The 16,908-nt window shown below is 49.3% G+C and overlaps 2 protein-coding genes across 2 annotated transcripts in view; both read left to right on the top strand.

Moving 5' to 3' along the window:
• The first annotated feature begins 1,799 nt into the window (after nucleotides 1–1,799).
• RPLP0 (ribosomal protein lateral stalk subunit P0) lies at nucleotides 1,800–7,006 on the top strand. Its single transcript, XM_074205993.1, has 8 exons — nucleotides 1,800–1,885; nucleotides 2,305–2,406; nucleotides 4,784–4,959; nucleotides 5,062–5,149; nucleotides 5,245–5,391; nucleotides 5,599–5,784; nucleotides 6,075–6,215; nucleotides 6,783–7,006. Exons 2-8 carry the CDS (start codon nucleotides 2,353–2,355, stop codon nucleotides 6,942–6,944), a joined length of 954 nt encoding a protein of 317 aa, XP_074062094.1. The 5' UTR covers nucleotides 1,800–1,885; nucleotides 2,305–2,352; the 3' UTR covers nucleotides 6,945–7,006.
• A 4,040-nt stretch (nucleotides 7,007–11,046) lies between these two features.
• GCN1 (GCN1 activator of EIF2AK4) overlaps nucleotides 11,047–16,908 on the top strand; it is a 63,516-nt gene continuing 57,654 nt past the window's right edge. Inside the window, exons 1-2 of the mRNA XM_074205992.1 lie at nucleotides 11,047–11,132; nucleotides 14,751–14,853. Of these exons, the coding sequence (XP_074062093.1) occupies nucleotides 11,115–11,132; nucleotides 14,751–14,853 (121 nt within the window). The 5' untranslated portion in view covers nucleotides 11,047–11,114. The remainder of the gene's footprint in view (nucleotides 11,133–14,750; nucleotides 14,854–16,908) is intronic.

Here is a 16,908-nt window from a genome sequence, read left to right as displayed (position 1 = left end):
GATCTATCTAGACTTCTGAGAGAATTCCAGTTAAGTCATCCTGATATCCAAAGGAGAGATTGGAAGGGACCTCCAGCTTAACCTGCACTCAAGGGAAAGCCCTGTGCATCACACTGAAAGTCATCGCCCCACCTTTGTGTGAGGGCTCCCCGAGGGGAAGGAGCCCCCCACCTGTAATCTCCTCCAAGCCAGTCTCTCCCTTGGGTGTGAAATGTTCAATGAGGGGCTTACCCATGAAGAGAGATCCACAAACCCTTCAGGTCAAGGGCTGCTTTATGGTGTCCATTGTTCAGATTTAGGAAAGCAAAGGACAAAACCTTAACAATGCAGGTGAAATGGCATCTATGAAACATTATTTCTGGAGAGCCGGTTGTTAAATATTCACAGCAGGCCCCTGCTTCCTCCATAGGAGAGGCCTTCAGCTAGGGGAGACCAGCCATCGTGGGTCCCTGGGGCTCCTGACTCAGGTCATCTTTGGCAGGTACGGACTCCTCCTCTGTTCCGGGTGAGACCCCCAAGAGGCAAGCTCAGAGACCACCACCAGTGTGTGTGTGTGTGTGTGTGTGTGTGTGTGTGTGTGTGTGTATGAGCTGGTTCTCCTGAGGCCAGGGGTCTACCTGACCGGCTTGTTTACATCATCCCCTAGGGACTGGGGCCTTCCTTCAACTCACAGAGAGAGACAGAGACAGAGAAGAGAAGAGAGAGAGAGAGAGAGAGAGACAGAGACAGAGACAGAGACAGACAGAGACAGACAGAGGGATAGAGGGATAGAGAGAGATAGAGAGGGAGAGATAGAGAGGGAGAGAGAGAGAGGGAGAGAGAGAGAGCGCGAGGAGCTCCAGCCTGGGGAGTTGGCTCGGGTCATGCAATCTGGGTCCTTTTCTTGGCTGTTAGTGCCCAGGCCCTCGCCCCCATCCTGCTTTCTCTTTCTTCCCTTGGAGGCTTCATCTTATGAGCTCAGGGAACAACCAAGCATTCCCATAACAGGGACAACGCAGAGGCTGGTTGCGGGGAAGCTGCGGACCCCCAAGGGCACAGCGCAGGGACCACCCGGGCCTTGCTGCGGCCGGCTGCCCATGGAACACGGGCCGGCCGTTCCGAAGCCTTTCCCGGCCCCCCTTCATTCTAGGCCTTCCCTCTGCCCATCCCCCCATGCGTTTATTTGCCAGTCCCCTTCTCTGGCACAGGACTGCCTTGCCCAGGGGACGGGTCAGCTCCTCCGGGGCGGGATGACCGCCTCTCCTGCACCTCTGATGCAGTAGGCGCCGAATAAATGTTGATTGACTGAATCAAATCAAATCGACTTGATCGAGCCAGGGCCTCCAGCCAGTCCCCGCCAAGAGATGGCGCAACCGGGGGCCGGGCACGGGCCGGGGTCACCCGCGGCCTCGGACGCCGCCTGGCCCGGACTCGGGGCTCGGGAGGGGGCTGGGCCTCGCTCCAATCCAGTCCCATCAGGGTCTGGGAGGGGGGAGGGCGAGCATGAGGAGGCCCCGGGCCGGGTCCTGCCCGCACCCTGCGCCCCTCCCGGCCACAGCAAGCCTTTAGCAGCTTTTCCACCCATTTTCCCCTCCTCCCCGCCCGGCGCCGCACACAGTGGGCGCTCGTGGAGCCCGGCCCGCCGATCCCGAGGCCCACCGGCAGGGGGAGCGGGCGGGCGTTTGGACTCTCCTTTCCTGAAATCCGGGAGCCTCTTCTCCAGGGGCGGCACCGCTGCGGCCCGAGTGTCCAATGGCAGCCCGGATCGGGCCCCGCTCGCCGGATGGGCGGCGCGGGCCCCCAATGGGAGCGAGCCCCGCGCGCGGGCGCAGTGGGGCGGCCGCGCCTGCTATAAAAGGCCGGCGGAGGCGCGCGGCCGCTCTCTCTCCAGGCGTCCTCGTGCGAGGTGGGTCTGGCGGCGGCGGCGGCGCGGCCCGGGGCCTGGGCTTGGCCGAGGGCCGCCCGCCGCGACTCGAGCAGCTCCGCGGCCGCCCTGAGGCCCGAGCCGAGCCCCGCGCGTGAGGCCGGGGAGGCCGCGGAGGCCCGGCCCGGCCCGGCGGGGAGGGGGAAGCGGCGCGGCCCGGGGGAGGGGCCGCCCCGGCGCGGCCAACGTTACCTGTGCGGCCGCGGGACCCGGGGCCGGGCGGGGGGGGGGGGCGGCCAACTGCCCCGGAGCGTGGGGGAGGGGCGGGCGGGAAGCGCGGGAGGGGGCGGGGCGGGCCCCGACCGTGCGTGTCCGCGCGGGGCGGGGGTGTGAGGACCCCCGGGGGCTCCGGGCCCGGCCGGGGGGAGGCTCCCTGCTCACGGCTCCTTTCCTTCCTCTAGTGACATCGTCTTTAAACCCCCAGCGGCAATCCCTGAAGCACCTTCGAGATGCCCAGGGAAGACAGGGCTACCTGGAAATCCAATTATTTCCTCAAGATCATCGTAAGTGAGGGCTTCCAGGGTGGGTCCCCCCTGCCCTTGGTGGGCTCCGTAGGCCAGACCCCTCATTGCTCTGTTTGTACTTGTGTTTTCCTAATGGATCTCCGTCTTCTCCTTCCTGGGCAAGTGGTAGGAAGAAGTGGTAGGGGGTTCGCTTGGTGTTGTCCTTGGTGACTGGGCTGCTTCCCTGTGGTCCAGATTGGGGGTGCCAATGGTCAGTCAGTTGCTGCCCACCCCCCAGCACTCAAGGTCCAGCCGTCCAAGTTTCTCAGGGCTCTGATGTTTATTCCCGCTTCCTTGAAGCCAAAAACTTAGAGTGGAAGAAAGGTGAAGGTTCAGGTGAGTTTGAAGAAATAAAGGATGTTTGACTTGTCAGAAAAGCAGGGTCAGTCATTAAACAATGTCCATTCCTCCAAGGAGATTACTTTTTGTGGCAGGTGAAAGATGTTTGTCCTTTGTTCTCAAAGAAGACCATAACATCAAGGAGGAGATGTCACGACAAGCACATGAATAAGATTGGAGTGAGGGGCTCCTGGGCTGAGTCAGCAGCCTCACATTCTCCTACAGAACTGTCTGGATCTAGTGGCCAGATATAGGTCAGGATGACTACAGGTGACCCTGGATGGGAGGTGATCAGGGTTAGGTATGTACAGCTAATAATTGCCTGAAGTCAAATTTGAACTCAGGTCTTCCTGAGTACAAGGCTAGTATTCGTTGCACTGTACATTTAATAGCTGTATAACCTTGGGCAAGTCATTTAGTCCTGGTTGCCTCCCATCCAATCTGGGGCCATTTCCAGTCATCCTGTTTCATATCTGGCCTTAGGTTGACCTAGAAAGCTATAAATTAGCATTATCCTTGTGGACAGGTCCATGTGGAACATGAGTGATGGTGTGCTCATGGATTAGAAGTTGGAGGAAGCCAACTCAGGTCTGTAAGTGCAGGGCTGTTAATTGTCTGTGCTTCCATAGCTGTTGCAGAACCAGGTGATAAAAGGAAGACTAAATCAATCCTGGGCTAATCTACCCTTGTAATCTAGGGGGTCATACTAGAACCTAACTGCTTCCTTCCTGTGTGCCAGGCTTGGATACAGAAAGGCACAAATACTGTCCTTGGTCTCAAGAGGCAACCTGCAGGTGACAATATAAAAGCTAGAGTGCAAGTGGAAGCAGGACTCCAGGAACAGGAGGATGAACAAGAAAGGCCTCAGGCTTTGCCAAAGTTGGAGTAAAGTGTGCCAGTCTGGGAAAAGGAGATGATGGTGTGTCCTGTTGACTTGTAAACCTGAAGTTGATGTACAGAAAAGGGATGCTGTTACCTTCCAGTTCTGTGCTTTGTTCTTTAGGAAGGAGTCCTTAAGTTAAATGGGTTGGAAAGAACAAAGATTCAGTCAATGAAAGTGGTGTCCATTTATTTGTAGTTTTTGAGTTTGTCTGAAATCACATCTGGGAATGTGTGCTTGAAGTACATAAAAAAAGTTGTACTTCTACTTAATATTCAACTTTGTGTTCTAGTTGTGAGTGGGTGTGACCTGCACAGTTGTGAGCCCCATGAAGGCAGTGACAGAAGTCCCTGCTGTGTATGAGGCACAATAATTAGTATGTGTTTAAAGTTTTCATTCAATGCTTTGCCCACAAGAAAATGTTACATTCTGACATGTTGTTATTGGTTTAAGGTCACTGTTAAACTTGGAATTTATGTCTTGACACGAGGGTTCATCATTTTTAAAATTTAGGTGTCCCCCAAAGATGCTTTTCCCAGGTTGGACTTAGTTGGTGGCTAGCAGCTTGCAAAAATCATTTCAATAGTTCAGAAACTCTTTAGTATTAGGAGCTAATTTTAAAGTTGATGACTTGTATCCCATTTGTTCACAATAAAAGGGACTGTGACTAGGCTCATTGGCTAGGGCAATGAGTGGAATGGACAGGTTGGTATTTTGGCAGTATTTTATATCCAAGGGCTTTTCCATTAGGTGGCTGCCTTGTGTGTCACAGTCTCCATTATTGGGGCCATCTATGTTTTCCCACTCTTGCCTAGATGGCTCCAGAGGAGTGAGACAGGTGATTGCAGAGTCACCCCCATTTATATCTAATTCACTTGAAAGTTATGGTCCTCTTAGAGAACAAAGGACCTACAACGAATAATAAGAATTACTAGAAGAGAGCAACAGATGATGTCATAGAAAGACTCCAGATTTGTGAGGAAGACCTGAGTCGAAATTTCCTTTCTGCTATTTAATGCTTTGTGACCAAGAATCTAAATCTCTTTTCTTCCTCTGTAAACTGAGGGAATAAATTACCTTCTAGAAAACCTATGATTTTTTTTTAACATCTTGCTTTTCCCAAGTAACAAATCTTTGTTTCTCATGCTTGTTTTATAGCAACTTTTGGATGATTATCCAAAATGCTTCATTGTGGGAGCAGACAATGTGGGCTCCAAGCAGATGCAGCAGATCCGGATGTCTCTCCGTGGGAAGGCCGTAGTGCTGATGGGAAAAAACACTATGATGCGCAAAGCCATTCGTGGGCATCTGGAGAATAACCCTGCCCTGGAGAAGTATGTACAAGAAGTGCCAGGAAGCTCTCTCTTCCCTTTTATTTCTTAGGTTGGAAGGGAATGCTGCCTGGCAGATGAACTAAAATGGAACTTTTCTTTCAGACTGCTGCCTCATATCCGTGGGAATGTGGGTTTTGTGTTCACCAAGGAAGATCTGACTGAGATTAGGGATATGCTTCTGGCCAATAAGGTATATGGGAGAGCCATGGGACAGGATCATCTGGATGTTCATTCTGGTGGGTGGAGAGAACTGCAAATCTCATCCATTCCTGCTTTTCTACTTAGGTACCAGCTGCTGCCCGTGCTGGTGCCATCGCCCCATGTGATGTCACGGTGCCAGCCCAGAACACTGGTCTGGGTCCTGAGAAGACTTCCTTCTTCCAAGCTCTGGGTATCACCACCAAGATTTCCAGGGGCACCATTGAAATTTTGGTGAGTGTGGTTGCCTGTCTGGGTTTTAATCTTTGAGCAGTGAGCAGCTGTGGGATGGAGGTGATAACCTTTTGGAGGTCAGGGGTCAGGACTGCTTCACATATCTGGGGTGATCTCAGTGTGGTCTTGGTGCTCCTCACCCTGATGCTGACAGCTGTCAACACTCCCACCTTGTTCCCTCTGGCTGACTTTTCTCTTGTTTTTCAGAGTGATGTGCAGCTGATTAAGACTGGAGACAAAGTGGGTGCCAGCGAGGCCACCTTGTTGAACATGCTGAATATCTCCCCGTTTTCCTTTGGGCTGATCATTCAGCAGGTGTTTGACAATGGCAGCATCTATAACCCTGAAGTGCTGGACATCACAGAGGAGACCTTGCACCTTCGCTTCTTAGAGGTTGGGACTCCCTGCAGTCCACCGGGCTGCCTAATGTTCTCATGAGGGCTTGGGAATGTAATGATGGCCAGCCAAGAGGTTAACTGGGATGGGAGCTGTCAAGGGTGTAGGGTGTTCTGCTGGAGTGTTGGTTGATCTTGGACCAGATGAGAGGGGGCATCTGTCTGAGGTTTCAGTTAGACTGCAGATTCAAAGAGGGAAGGGGTCTGAATGATCTTGTGGGCTTCAGGAGGTTTAGGAGCACATTGGGGCAGGATGGCCACCAAGCCTCTGGTTCTCTTTGTTCACAGGGTGTCCGTAATGTTGCCAGCGTCTGTCTGCAGATTGGCTACCCAACTGTTGCATCAGTGCCCCACTCTATCATCAATGGGTACAAGCGGGTCTTGGCTGTAGCTGTGGAGACTGAGTACAGTTTCCCACTTGCTGAAAAGGTAAAGATTGGAGTAGAATTGGCCAAGTAGGGGATGTTGTTTGGAGTGTTGCCTGAATCTCCTTGGTTTCTTTGCCTTAAACTCCTTCACAGCTACCAGAAGGATTTTCCTCAAATGCAGGTCCCTGGGGCACTACTGTTCTTGCCTCTAGGATCAAATAGGTCATCTGTGTCAGCCCCTGGCCAGCTTGTGAACTACACACATAGCATCCCTCTCCTGGCTTTAGGCAGAGATGGGACTCATCCTCCACCTTCAGGAAGCCCAAAACACTTGCACTTTATCCTGTGTGTGCCCCTCTGGTTACTCCTTGAGGGCAGAACTATTCATTCCCCTTCTGGTCCTGAGAATCAGAACCAAAGTTTTCTCATTATGAGGTCATGGTGGTGACCCTGAATCTAGTAACTTGAGTTATTGGTATGAAAGTCATCCTAATTTCTGTCCAAGGGAATCTTCACCACCACCACCCTCCATTTTCCTGGCTTAGTACCCATTTATGTCTACCTGTTGCACAAATTGGACTTGGGAGGAGAGATGTACAGGGCCCTAACTCATCTCTCATGTTTTCAGGTGAAGGCCTTTCTGGCTGACCCTTCAGCCTTTGCAGTGGCTGCCCCTGCGGCTGCAGCTCCAGCTGCTGCTGCACCAGCTGCTGCTGCTCCAGCCAAAGTAGAAGCCAAGGAAGAGTCGGAAGAGTCCGATGAAGATATGGGATTTGGTCTGTTTGATTAGCCCATGGGATACAACTATTTTGACAGTTTATTTGTGGAACAAAGAAATAAAAATGCTCATTATCTCTGCCTCTTGTTCTTTTGTTTATGCTTAACCTCAAGAATTTATCAGATGTAAAATCTATAAAAGGTGATAATGCATCCCCCCCCTTGGGAGGAGAAAGTGAAGGGATCATTGCAAAATCCTTTGTAGCTGTTGTAAATGTTTGCCTTACAAACTTTTAAAGAGATGACCCAAGTCGGGTAGCCTGGAGTTTTTTCCCAGTTTGTGTAGGAGGGTGATGGAGGTTCGAGCTCATAACTTGTGTTAGGAATACCCATCACTTGTCTTTGTGTTGCCTCCAATCCTTTATAACCAGTCCAGCTATTCAATGAAACTGCCCGGCCTAGAGCACTCTGATCCTGGCCCTATGGTTCTCCCTTGTGATGGCTGATTATAAGTTTATTATGTATTTTCTGGTTTTTCTTGCTTCACATTGCCTCACTTCATGGGTTCCCAGACTAGCCCTGTTTAATATTAGAGTCATGAAACATTGTCTACCACAAACCTGTTTAGCCATGGATGGGCTTCAGCTTTATTTTCTGTTCTTAACCACCAAGCGTTCTATAAACTTGCAAGTGGTGCTTGTTAAGGATTGATGTTTGGGGAAACAGATTTGTGAGGATCCTGCTGGGTATGAGGCCAGGCATAGGCTGGGGCATTTACTGATGAGAGCCTTGCATAAACTATTCAAGATGGAACAGATATTAAGCATTAGAGCAGTAACTAGGTCCAACCCAAACTCCATATCCAGCCAGTAATTGGAAACTGCCCAGTGGTTGGGAATGGGGCCAGATTGTGGGGAGCACTGGGGGGAAAACATTTAGGACAAATTGCCCCTTTGAGCTGTGCCACTCGTAAAACATCGCAATCTGTTCGGTCCCATGGATTTCTGTCCATGCAGTTTTCTTGGCAGAGGTAATGGAGTGCTCTGCCATCAATGTGGCCTCTCTACAGATGGGGAATTGAGGCAAGTGACTTGCCTAGGGTCACACAACTATTGGTTGTCTGAGGTCAGATTTGAAACAGGCTCAGTGCTCTATACTTCACCTAGCTTACCCACTACTACTAATAGCTAACATTAAACCTACCATGTGCCAGCTACTACCCACTCCTTTACAATCATCTGATGCTTAACTCCGGGAAGATGGAGGCAAACAAGTGACTTGCCTAGGCTCACCACATGTCCGAGTTCAGATTTGAACTGGCCTGACCTCCAGGCTCAGTGTTCTATCCCATCCCTCAGCTGCTCGATAAAAGCACTGAGCTAAGCAATGGAAATCCCAAGAAAAGCCAAAAAGTGTATAGACTTGTTTTTGTGGGTGAATCACTCATGCTCCCCTCTTATTTAACACAAACTGAAAAAAAACACAATAGGCCACTGGGTCTCTAACCACTAATAGAATTTTCTGAGTCCTTTTTAAACTATAAGAAATCTAAGTAATGTTGATTGGGAGGTCCACTAACCTGATTGGGAGGCAGGAGCCCTGGACTTGATTCAATCTTGGCTCCTGCTGGGTGACCTTGGGCCTCCCGAATTCTATTCCCTCACCCATTTCATACTAATAATAGTTTTCATTGGCTTTTTTAATGGCATCAGGAGAAAGGGGTTTTGGAATTTTCAAAAGTCCTTTTGGAGAGTTAATGTTTCTCTGGATTTGTTAGGGGTGAGGTAGTGATGGTAATCCTGGACAGTCTAAAATCTTATAGTAGGCAGATAGCAGTAACAGACACAAGATATGTTCCAAATAAAGGAATTATGGAAGCACAGGCCTCATGAAGGCTCTAATGCTTGGGCTCAGTCTCTGAGGAAACTTTGGAGAAGAGGATGAATCAGATCTTACATCTCTCCTCTCAGGACATTCCCCCTGGCCTTCTGCCTTGGAAGGTTCTTCCTTGTCTGCTCAGATAGCTAACCTTCCTGGCTTCCCAAAAGTCCCATCTAAAATCTCATCTTCTACAGGAAGCCACCCCCTAATTCTAGGTCTTTCCTTTATTATTTTCTACTTAACTTGCAAAATAGCTTGTTTGTTTATATTTGTTTACTTACTGTCTCCAATTAGATCATAAACCACTTGAGGGCAGAACTGTCTTTTACTTTTTGTTACCCCCAGTGCTTAGCCCAAAGTGTGGGATATAGTAGGTGTTTAATAAATGCCAACTGATTGGTTGATCCTAGCCTCTTGCAAAGGTGAGGAGATGACATATGCACATTGTCCTTCCACAGAACATTTTTTTTATAATTTTTTATTTTTTATTTTTTCAGGTCTTTTGCAAGGCAAATAGGATTAAGTGGCTTGCTTCAAAGGCCACACAGCTAGGTAACTATTAAATGTCTGAGACCGGATTTGAACTCAGGGACTCCTGACTCCAGTGCCAGTGCTCTATCCAGTGCACCACCTAACCACTCCATCAGAACATTTAAAAAAAAATTTATATATTTTTCCAACTTCATGCAGAGTTTTCAACATTGTCTTTTTTTGTTTTTTGGTTTTACAAGGCATTGAGGTTAAGTGACTTGACTAAGATGACAAAGCTAGGTAAGTATTATATGTCTGAGGCCGGACTTGAACTCAGGTCCTCCTGACTCCAGGGCTGATGCTCTATCTACTGGACCATCTAGCTGCCCCTCAACAATCATTTTTTGATTCACATTTTTCTCCTCCCTCTCTTCCCTCCCTTTTCCTCCTGACTGAGCTGTCTAATATAGGTTATACATATATAATTATGTCAAGCCTATTTTCATATTTATCATGATGTGAAAGAAGAATCAACAAAAAGGGAAAAAACATGAGAGGGGGAAAAAAACCATAAAACCTAAAACAAATTTTGGTCTGTATTGCTGCTCCATACTTCCTTCTATGGATGTAGATGGAATTTTCCATCACAAGTGTTTTAGAATTGTCTTTGACAGGGGTGGCTAGGTGGTGCAGTGGATAGAGCACTGGCCCTGGGGTCAGGAGTCCCTGGGTTCAAATCCGGTCTCAGACACTTAATAATGACCTAGCTGTGTGGCCTTGGGCAAGCCACTTAACCCCATTGCCTTGCAAAAAAAAAACCAACCTAAAAACAAAAAAAACAAAGAATTGTCTTTGATTATTGCAGTGCTGAGAAGAGCTAAGTCCATCCCAGCTGATCATCACCCAGTGTTGCTGTTCTTGTGCATGATAGTCCAGTCCCCCTCATGGTTTCTTTTTTTTTTTTTTTAGATTTTTGCAAGGCAAATGGAGTTAAGTGGCTTGCCCAAGGCCACACAGCTCGGTCATTATTGTCTGAGACCGGATTTGAACTCAGGTCCTCCTGACTCCAGGGCCTGCCCCCCCATGATTTCTTGCAGAGCAATACTATCCCAGCACATTCACATACCATCGCAGGTGCAGCCAGGCCTGATGGGCATCTCCCAAATTTGCAAGTCTTGGTCACCACAAACAGGGCCGCTCTGAATATTCTTGCAGGCGTGGGGTTTTGGCCTTTTTCATGCTCTCTCGCGGATCCAGACCCAGTAGGGGCATGGCTGGATCACAGGCTCTGGTGCCCACCACATCCCCTCCCACACCATCATATGGGCCATAGGTATTGGGTGGCGGCTGAGGGGCTCTAACAACGATTTCGAACATTTTCGCCCTGTATCTCTGGATAGCTTTCATGTCCTCATGCTAAGATCTGCTCCTCTCTGACTATTTCTCAGCCGGGGAACGGCTCGTGTTCTCGTGCATTGGCCTCCGTGCTCCAGATGGTTTGGTCGCAAGCTGTAGCTGCACCGATGGTTTCCCGGCGCCACAGTGAAGTCTTCGCCGCTCGGTTGCGTGGTGTCGCTTTGTGCACGGAGTTCCCATCGGAGGGGATGGAAACGGATCCGCCGGGCTCCGCAGCCGGACGCCGCCCTCGGGGCCCGCGTCCTCTCCACGAGGTTCGCCCGGGGCTCGGCCGCTTGGAGCTTCCAATCAGAGAGCGAGCTGCCCGGAGGCCCCGCCCACGCCAGCGCAGCAGGGGGCGGGGCTCCGGCGTCTCCACGGTGACCGGAGGGGGAGGGGAGGGGTGTGAGCGTGCGAGGGGAGCGGCGGCGGCGGCGGCGGCTCTCCGGTGACCCGGATGTGAGCCGGAAACGGTTCCGGGGTCAGAGCCGGCAGGATGGCGGCGGACACGCAGGTGAGGCTGGCGGCCGCGGGGCCGGGCGAGGCGCGGGGGGGCTGCGGCTCCGGCTCCGGCTCCGGGCGGCTCCCGGCCCGGCCACCCCGGGCTCCGCCGCCCCCGCCTCCGGCCGCCCGCCCCCCGGAGGCCGCGGGGGAGAGGGGGGCGGAGGAGCCCCGGTGGGGGCGAGGCGGCCGGAGCCGGGCAGAGACGGCCGGAGCCGGGCAGAGACGGCGAGAGAGCGCCGGGGAGCGCCGGGGAGCGCCGGGGAGCGCCCGGGAGCGCCGGGGAGCGCCGGGGAGCCGAGCCCGAGGGGGCGGAGCCGCGGGGGCCAGCCCTGCCTTTGACAGCGGCCCCGGCCCGGCCCCGGCCCCGGCCCCGGCCCCGGGCCCGGCCGCCTCCGCCCTCGCCCTTTGTCTGGGCCTGGCGCTGCCCGGCCCCGGCCCGACCCCCTCCCGGCGCCCTGCCTCGCTCCTTTCTTCCCGGCTCTCTCGCTGCAACTCTGCTGCTTGTCTCCCGCGTTCTTTCTGCCGTAGGTTCCGGCTCTGCCCCTCTCCGCAGGCTTTTTGCTTCATTTTTGTGAGGCGGCGCAGTTGGTGACTCGCCCAGAGTCGCACTGTGAGGGCCGAGGGCAGACTTGAACTCGGGGCCTCCGGGCGGCCCCGCAGCTTGTGCTCTTCCCTCCGTCCTCTCTCCTCGGCCTGCCTGCCCTGGTCTCTGCAGCTTCGATTCTCCCCAGCTTGCTCTCCTTCCCACTTCCATGCCTCTCCCAATCCCTTCTTTCTGCCTCTTTCCTCTCTCTGCAACTTTTGTCCTTTTCTCCATCTTTCTTTCTTGTTTCCCGTTTTCCTGTCTCTCCTTTCTGCCTCTCTTCTCAGTCTCTGCCACTTTTATTCTCTCAACTTTCTCTTTCTCTCTCCTTCCCACTTCCATTCCTCTCTGAATCTCTTCTTTCTGCCTCTTTCTGCAACTTTGCTGCTTCTCTCCCTCTTTCTTTTTGTTTTTGTTTCTGGCTGTCTCTTTCCTCTGTCTCTCCTCTTTCTGTCTGCCCCTCTCAGCAATCTTTAGTCTTTATTTTTGCAAGGAGTTAAATGATTCGTCCAAAGTCACACTGTTAGGATCAAGTCTCTAAGGGCAGATTTGAACTCGGGTCCTCCTGACTCCCCCGTGTCCCCTAGCTGCCCCACAACTTGTGCTCTTCTCTCCATCTTTCTTTTTGTCTGTTTCTGTCTTTTTCATCTGTCTTGCCATTTTAATTCCTTTGTCTCCCTTTCTGTTTTTCTATCTCTTTGCAACTTTTATTCTCTCCATCTTTCTCTTTCTCTCTGTTTCTATCCTGTCTCTCTGACATTTTTATTCCTCTTTCTATCTCTCTTCTCTATCTCTTTTTCTGTCTCTCTGTCATTTTATTCTTCTCTCCAGCTCTCTCTCTCTCTCTCCTATCTCTTTGTTTCTGTCTCTCCCCCTCATCCCTGAATCCTTCCCTCCTGGCTCACTTTGTCCTTCCTCACCCCCTTCCACTGAGAGGGGAGGGCTTTCCCCTAACCCCTCCTCTCTATCGGTGCTTAACCCTTGGCATGCAGCTGGCTCAGCCTCTCACCCCTGTTTTTGAGCTCCTTTATAGCACTTGACTGTCCCTCCTGTTCCTGGTGGTTCTGCTCTGGGGCCACCTCCTCCCATCCCCCAGCACCTCATAAGAGCTCCCAGTCACCAGACTAAAGTAATAGAATCCTTTATCTGAATTGCTGTGGGATCATGAGAGCAAAAGGTCAGTTTGGTGTGGCCTCCTCTTTTTACAAGAGGGGGAAACTGAGACTGAAGTATGAAATCACTCCTCCTGGTTGAACATGGACTCAGAAACAGGATTCAAACTCACATTCTCTGCTTATAAATGAAGTGCTCTTGGACAGTCCTGAGATATCCCTAGTCTAGCAATGCTTCTCTCCAGTTGTCAGTTTTCCTTATCTGAAAGAAGGGGCCTGAGCCCACCAGGACCTCATTGGGAGCCAAATGATATTTGTATAAGATAGACTGGGAGGTTGTGGGCAATATGGGAATAACTCCTAGGACCTAAATCTCCATCTGAGTAGCCACCAGCCTGGGTTAACAACCTAGGAGTGGTGGGGATGAAATTCAAGTGAAAAGAGAGGTTCCCATATTGAATTTGCCTCCCTGGAAAATCCTCATAGAGCTTTATTGTCCAGATTGGCAGGGACAACCCCCTCCCACCCAAATCTGGCACAGTGCCCTGCATAGCCCAACTTTGTTATGGCAAGGAGGGGAAAGAAAAAAGCATGGAAAGTTTCCATTTTATAGTTAAAGGAAAGAGATTAAAATAAAAAAAAGCCAAGACTGAAGGAAAGGAGGGAGCTCTTGGCCTTTAGGTAGCACCAGCAGTCTCTGACAGCAGAAAAAAAACCCCATTGAGTTTGAGGTCTGCCCCTGCTTCTTTCTCCCTGTAAAACCCTGGTCTGTCACCTCACTTCTCTGTACCTCAGTGATCACCTCTGTAAAAGGATGAGGTCATCTCTAAGGGCACTTCTGGCTCTAAGTCTCTGATTGGAGATAGATAGTTCCTGAGACTGTCTAGCCATCTCGCAGCAGGCTTTGGGGCAGTTTTTATTATTGCTACTTCATTAGAAGTCCTCCCGAAATGCCATTTGGAGAGGATTTGCCCATTAGGTTGTAGCATCAGCCCACATGGGTGGTCAGGAAGCGCTGAACCACCTTCTTTACTAAACCTGTGAGTGGGACTCATCACACGTGGCTCTCAGCACCCCTTCAGTTTCAGTCTGAATTAGGGAGACATCTTAATGGTAGGGAATCCCCTTTGCCTTTGTGGAGGGGGTTATACAAAAAAATCAAGGTCATTTATTTGGTAATGGATAGTGTTAGAATTTAACTTTTCTACATAGAAGGAAGGAGAAATATAAAATTAAATTATATCTGTGTGAATTGAATTTTATATGTATGTGTATTGGATTCTATATGTATACTATATATAAACATGTTATACATATGTCCAAATCTATACATGCATGCACACACATGCATGCATGTGTATGTGTTTGTGTGTGTATATCTATATCTATATCTATATCTATATCTATATCTATATACATATATATAAAGTCATGAGTGAGGAAGAGAAGAGAGTGGTCATTACATCACCCTGCCTCACCAACTGCTTAGGAATGGACTTCCTGAAATGTGTCCTCTGTCTTTTTTGCCTATGGCTCTCTGCCTAATGAATGTTGGCTGCAACAGCCAGAACAAACTTAAGGGATGACCGACCTCAGTTCAGAGGCACCTGTGATTTTGTGGTGGTTTGAATCCTGTTTCTGAGTGCCAAGGTTACAGGGCCTCCATATGGAAAGGGCATTATTTTCAGTCTTGAAGTTACTGAAGTTTTTCCATCTCATGGCTTTTTGGCTTTTCTCTAGGCTGGACTGGCCAGTTGGCTGAGAGATTCTTTAACTTCTTTTTGTCCCCCCCCCCTTCTTGTCCTGCTTTCTTGTTGGGGATGTGTGTGTGTATATATATGTGTGTGTGTGTATTTATATATTCATGCCTTTAAATTCATATATTCACAGGTAATTTTGTGTGTGTGTGTGTGTCTGTCGGTTGCTTTTACAGGTTTCTGAGACACTGAAGCGTTTTGCGGTAAAGGTGACAACAGCCAGTGTGAAGGAGCGGAGAGAGATCCTTAACGATCTTGGGAAATGTGTCGCTGGGAAAGGTACAGGAATGTTCGTTTATGTAGATGGGGATATACATCATTTAAAGTATAAATTATATTTTCTTTTGCTCATGACTTTTTTTTTCTTGGTAACACTTAAGAGTGTAAAGAGGTTTTTTAAACCAGAACATTTATTTTTTAATGGAACTAATGGTACCATAAATTGGGATATTTTTAAAGAAATTAAATGTAACAGATTCTCCTGCAAAGTAACCAATCTTTAAAAAATTATATTTAAATAATTCTAGGAGTCCTTAAATTCTATTTTCATGGTTTAACAAATTAAAATTGTGAACATTTGGGGAATCAGGGAGGAAAGAGTTCAGCTGTTTCTCAGTGTTTTCACTTCTTTGCTTTTGTGGCATCCCCTCCCCCCCCCCCAGTCCCATGGCATTTTTCAGGTGCTTCTCAAAGGTGTGATTCTGTGCTTCTGTCCAGAAAAGTTGTCCTAGCTTTGGTAGCTGCATTTTACTTCTCTCTCCTCTTTTCTATGGGCCATTTGCTCTGTTGTTCTGAACTCTTGAGAATTATTGTGCTGAATGGTTTAGAGGCTTAATCCCTTTAAGAATGAATGAATGGGGCAGCTAGGTGGCTAGTGGATATAAAGCACCTGCCTTGGAGTCAGGAGTACCTGGGTTCAAATCCAGTCTCAGACACTTAGTAATTACTTAACTGTGTGGCCTTGGGCAAGCCACCTAACCCCATTTGCCTTGCAAAAGCTAAAAAAAAAAAAAAAGAATAAATGAATGAAAAAAAGTCTTTTAAGTGATTTCTTTTTTCTTTTTCTTTTTTGCAAGGCAGTGGGGTTAAGTGGCTTGCCCAAGGCCACACAGCTAGGTCATTATTGAGTATCTGAGGCCGGATTTGAACTCAGGTACTCCTGACTCCAGGGCTAGTGCTCTATCTATTGTGCCACCTAGCCGCCCCTTTTTAAGTGAGTTCTGTGAGTTAAACAGATATGAAAGTGAAGAGGCCCTGCCCTCATGAGGGGAACTTATATTCTCATAAGGGGAGCTAGCACAGAAAAGGGGGGTGGGTTAATGGGAGTGTGTGATGGTGGCAATATTTTTGGAAAGTTTCAGGGATGGTTCTAGGGAGCCAGAGGAAACTGCTACTGCCCACTCTCTTTTGGAGCATTGGTGACATTATTTGGAAAGCAGGAGTGGAAGAGATGGAGGAGCTGCCTGGCGGTGACTGGATGATTGGAGTTTAGCCATTGGGAAACACTTCCCTACATCCTTAAGTAGAACCAAAATGTGATTGACCTTTTCTTCCTGACCTGGTATAGTCATGATGAGTCTCAGTTGTAATAACTTAAGTTTCTGTAGACTTCTCTGCATCAGCTCTTCTCCTCTGTTGGACCAGAGCCCAGGCCCTCCATGGACATGTTGTAAGAAATGATAATACAGAAAGAATCAAACATACAAAAGTTAAAGTGTAAACTCTTATTTAAGACTCTCAGAATCTTAATAAGATAGAAACAAAAGAACAAATAAAAAAAACAAACTTGTGTTTGTCCTACACCAGATCTGTCTGAAGTTTTTATACCTTTGGCCTTCTTCCCTCCCTCACTCCATCCCTTCTCTTCCTTCCTCACTTCCTTATTTTCCTGAGTTCAAATGTGACCTCAAATTTGTTAGGTGTGGGACCCTGGGCAAGTCAGTTTGCCTCAGTTTCCTTACCGCTAGCATGGGGATGGTAAAAGCACCTGCCTGTAGCTCTGTGTGAGAATCAAGTTTAATACTTTTAGGAGAGCCCTTAGCATTGTGTTTGGTGTGTAAATGTAGGCTGTTGTTATCGTTACCATGATGGTGAATGATGGTGATGATGATGATAACCACCACCTCTGCCACAGGAGAAAGCAGAGACACAATGACCTGGGCAGGAGAAAGGATCCAGTGTTGGAAATGCTACAGGGAAAGAAGGTCAGACAGGCAAGCGCTAAGTCTCAGGCCTGTCGAATTGGCCTCAGGATGCTAAAGAGGGACAATAAGATCAGCAGAAAGTTTACAAGGGGAGGAGGCAAGAGTGGAACCAGCTTTTTAAGGTTTTTGG

This window comes from Macrotis lagotis, chromosome X (genome assembly GCF_037893015.1).
Source record: "Macrotis lagotis isolate mMagLag1 chromosome X, bilby.v1.9.chrom.fasta, whole genome shotgun sequence".
Lineage (NCBI taxonomy): Eukaryota > Metazoa > Chordata > Mammalia > Peramelemorphia > Peramelidae > Macrotis > Macrotis lagotis.
Note: the sequence above shows the minus strand (reverse complement) of the source record. Positions and strands in the feature narration are given on the sequence as shown.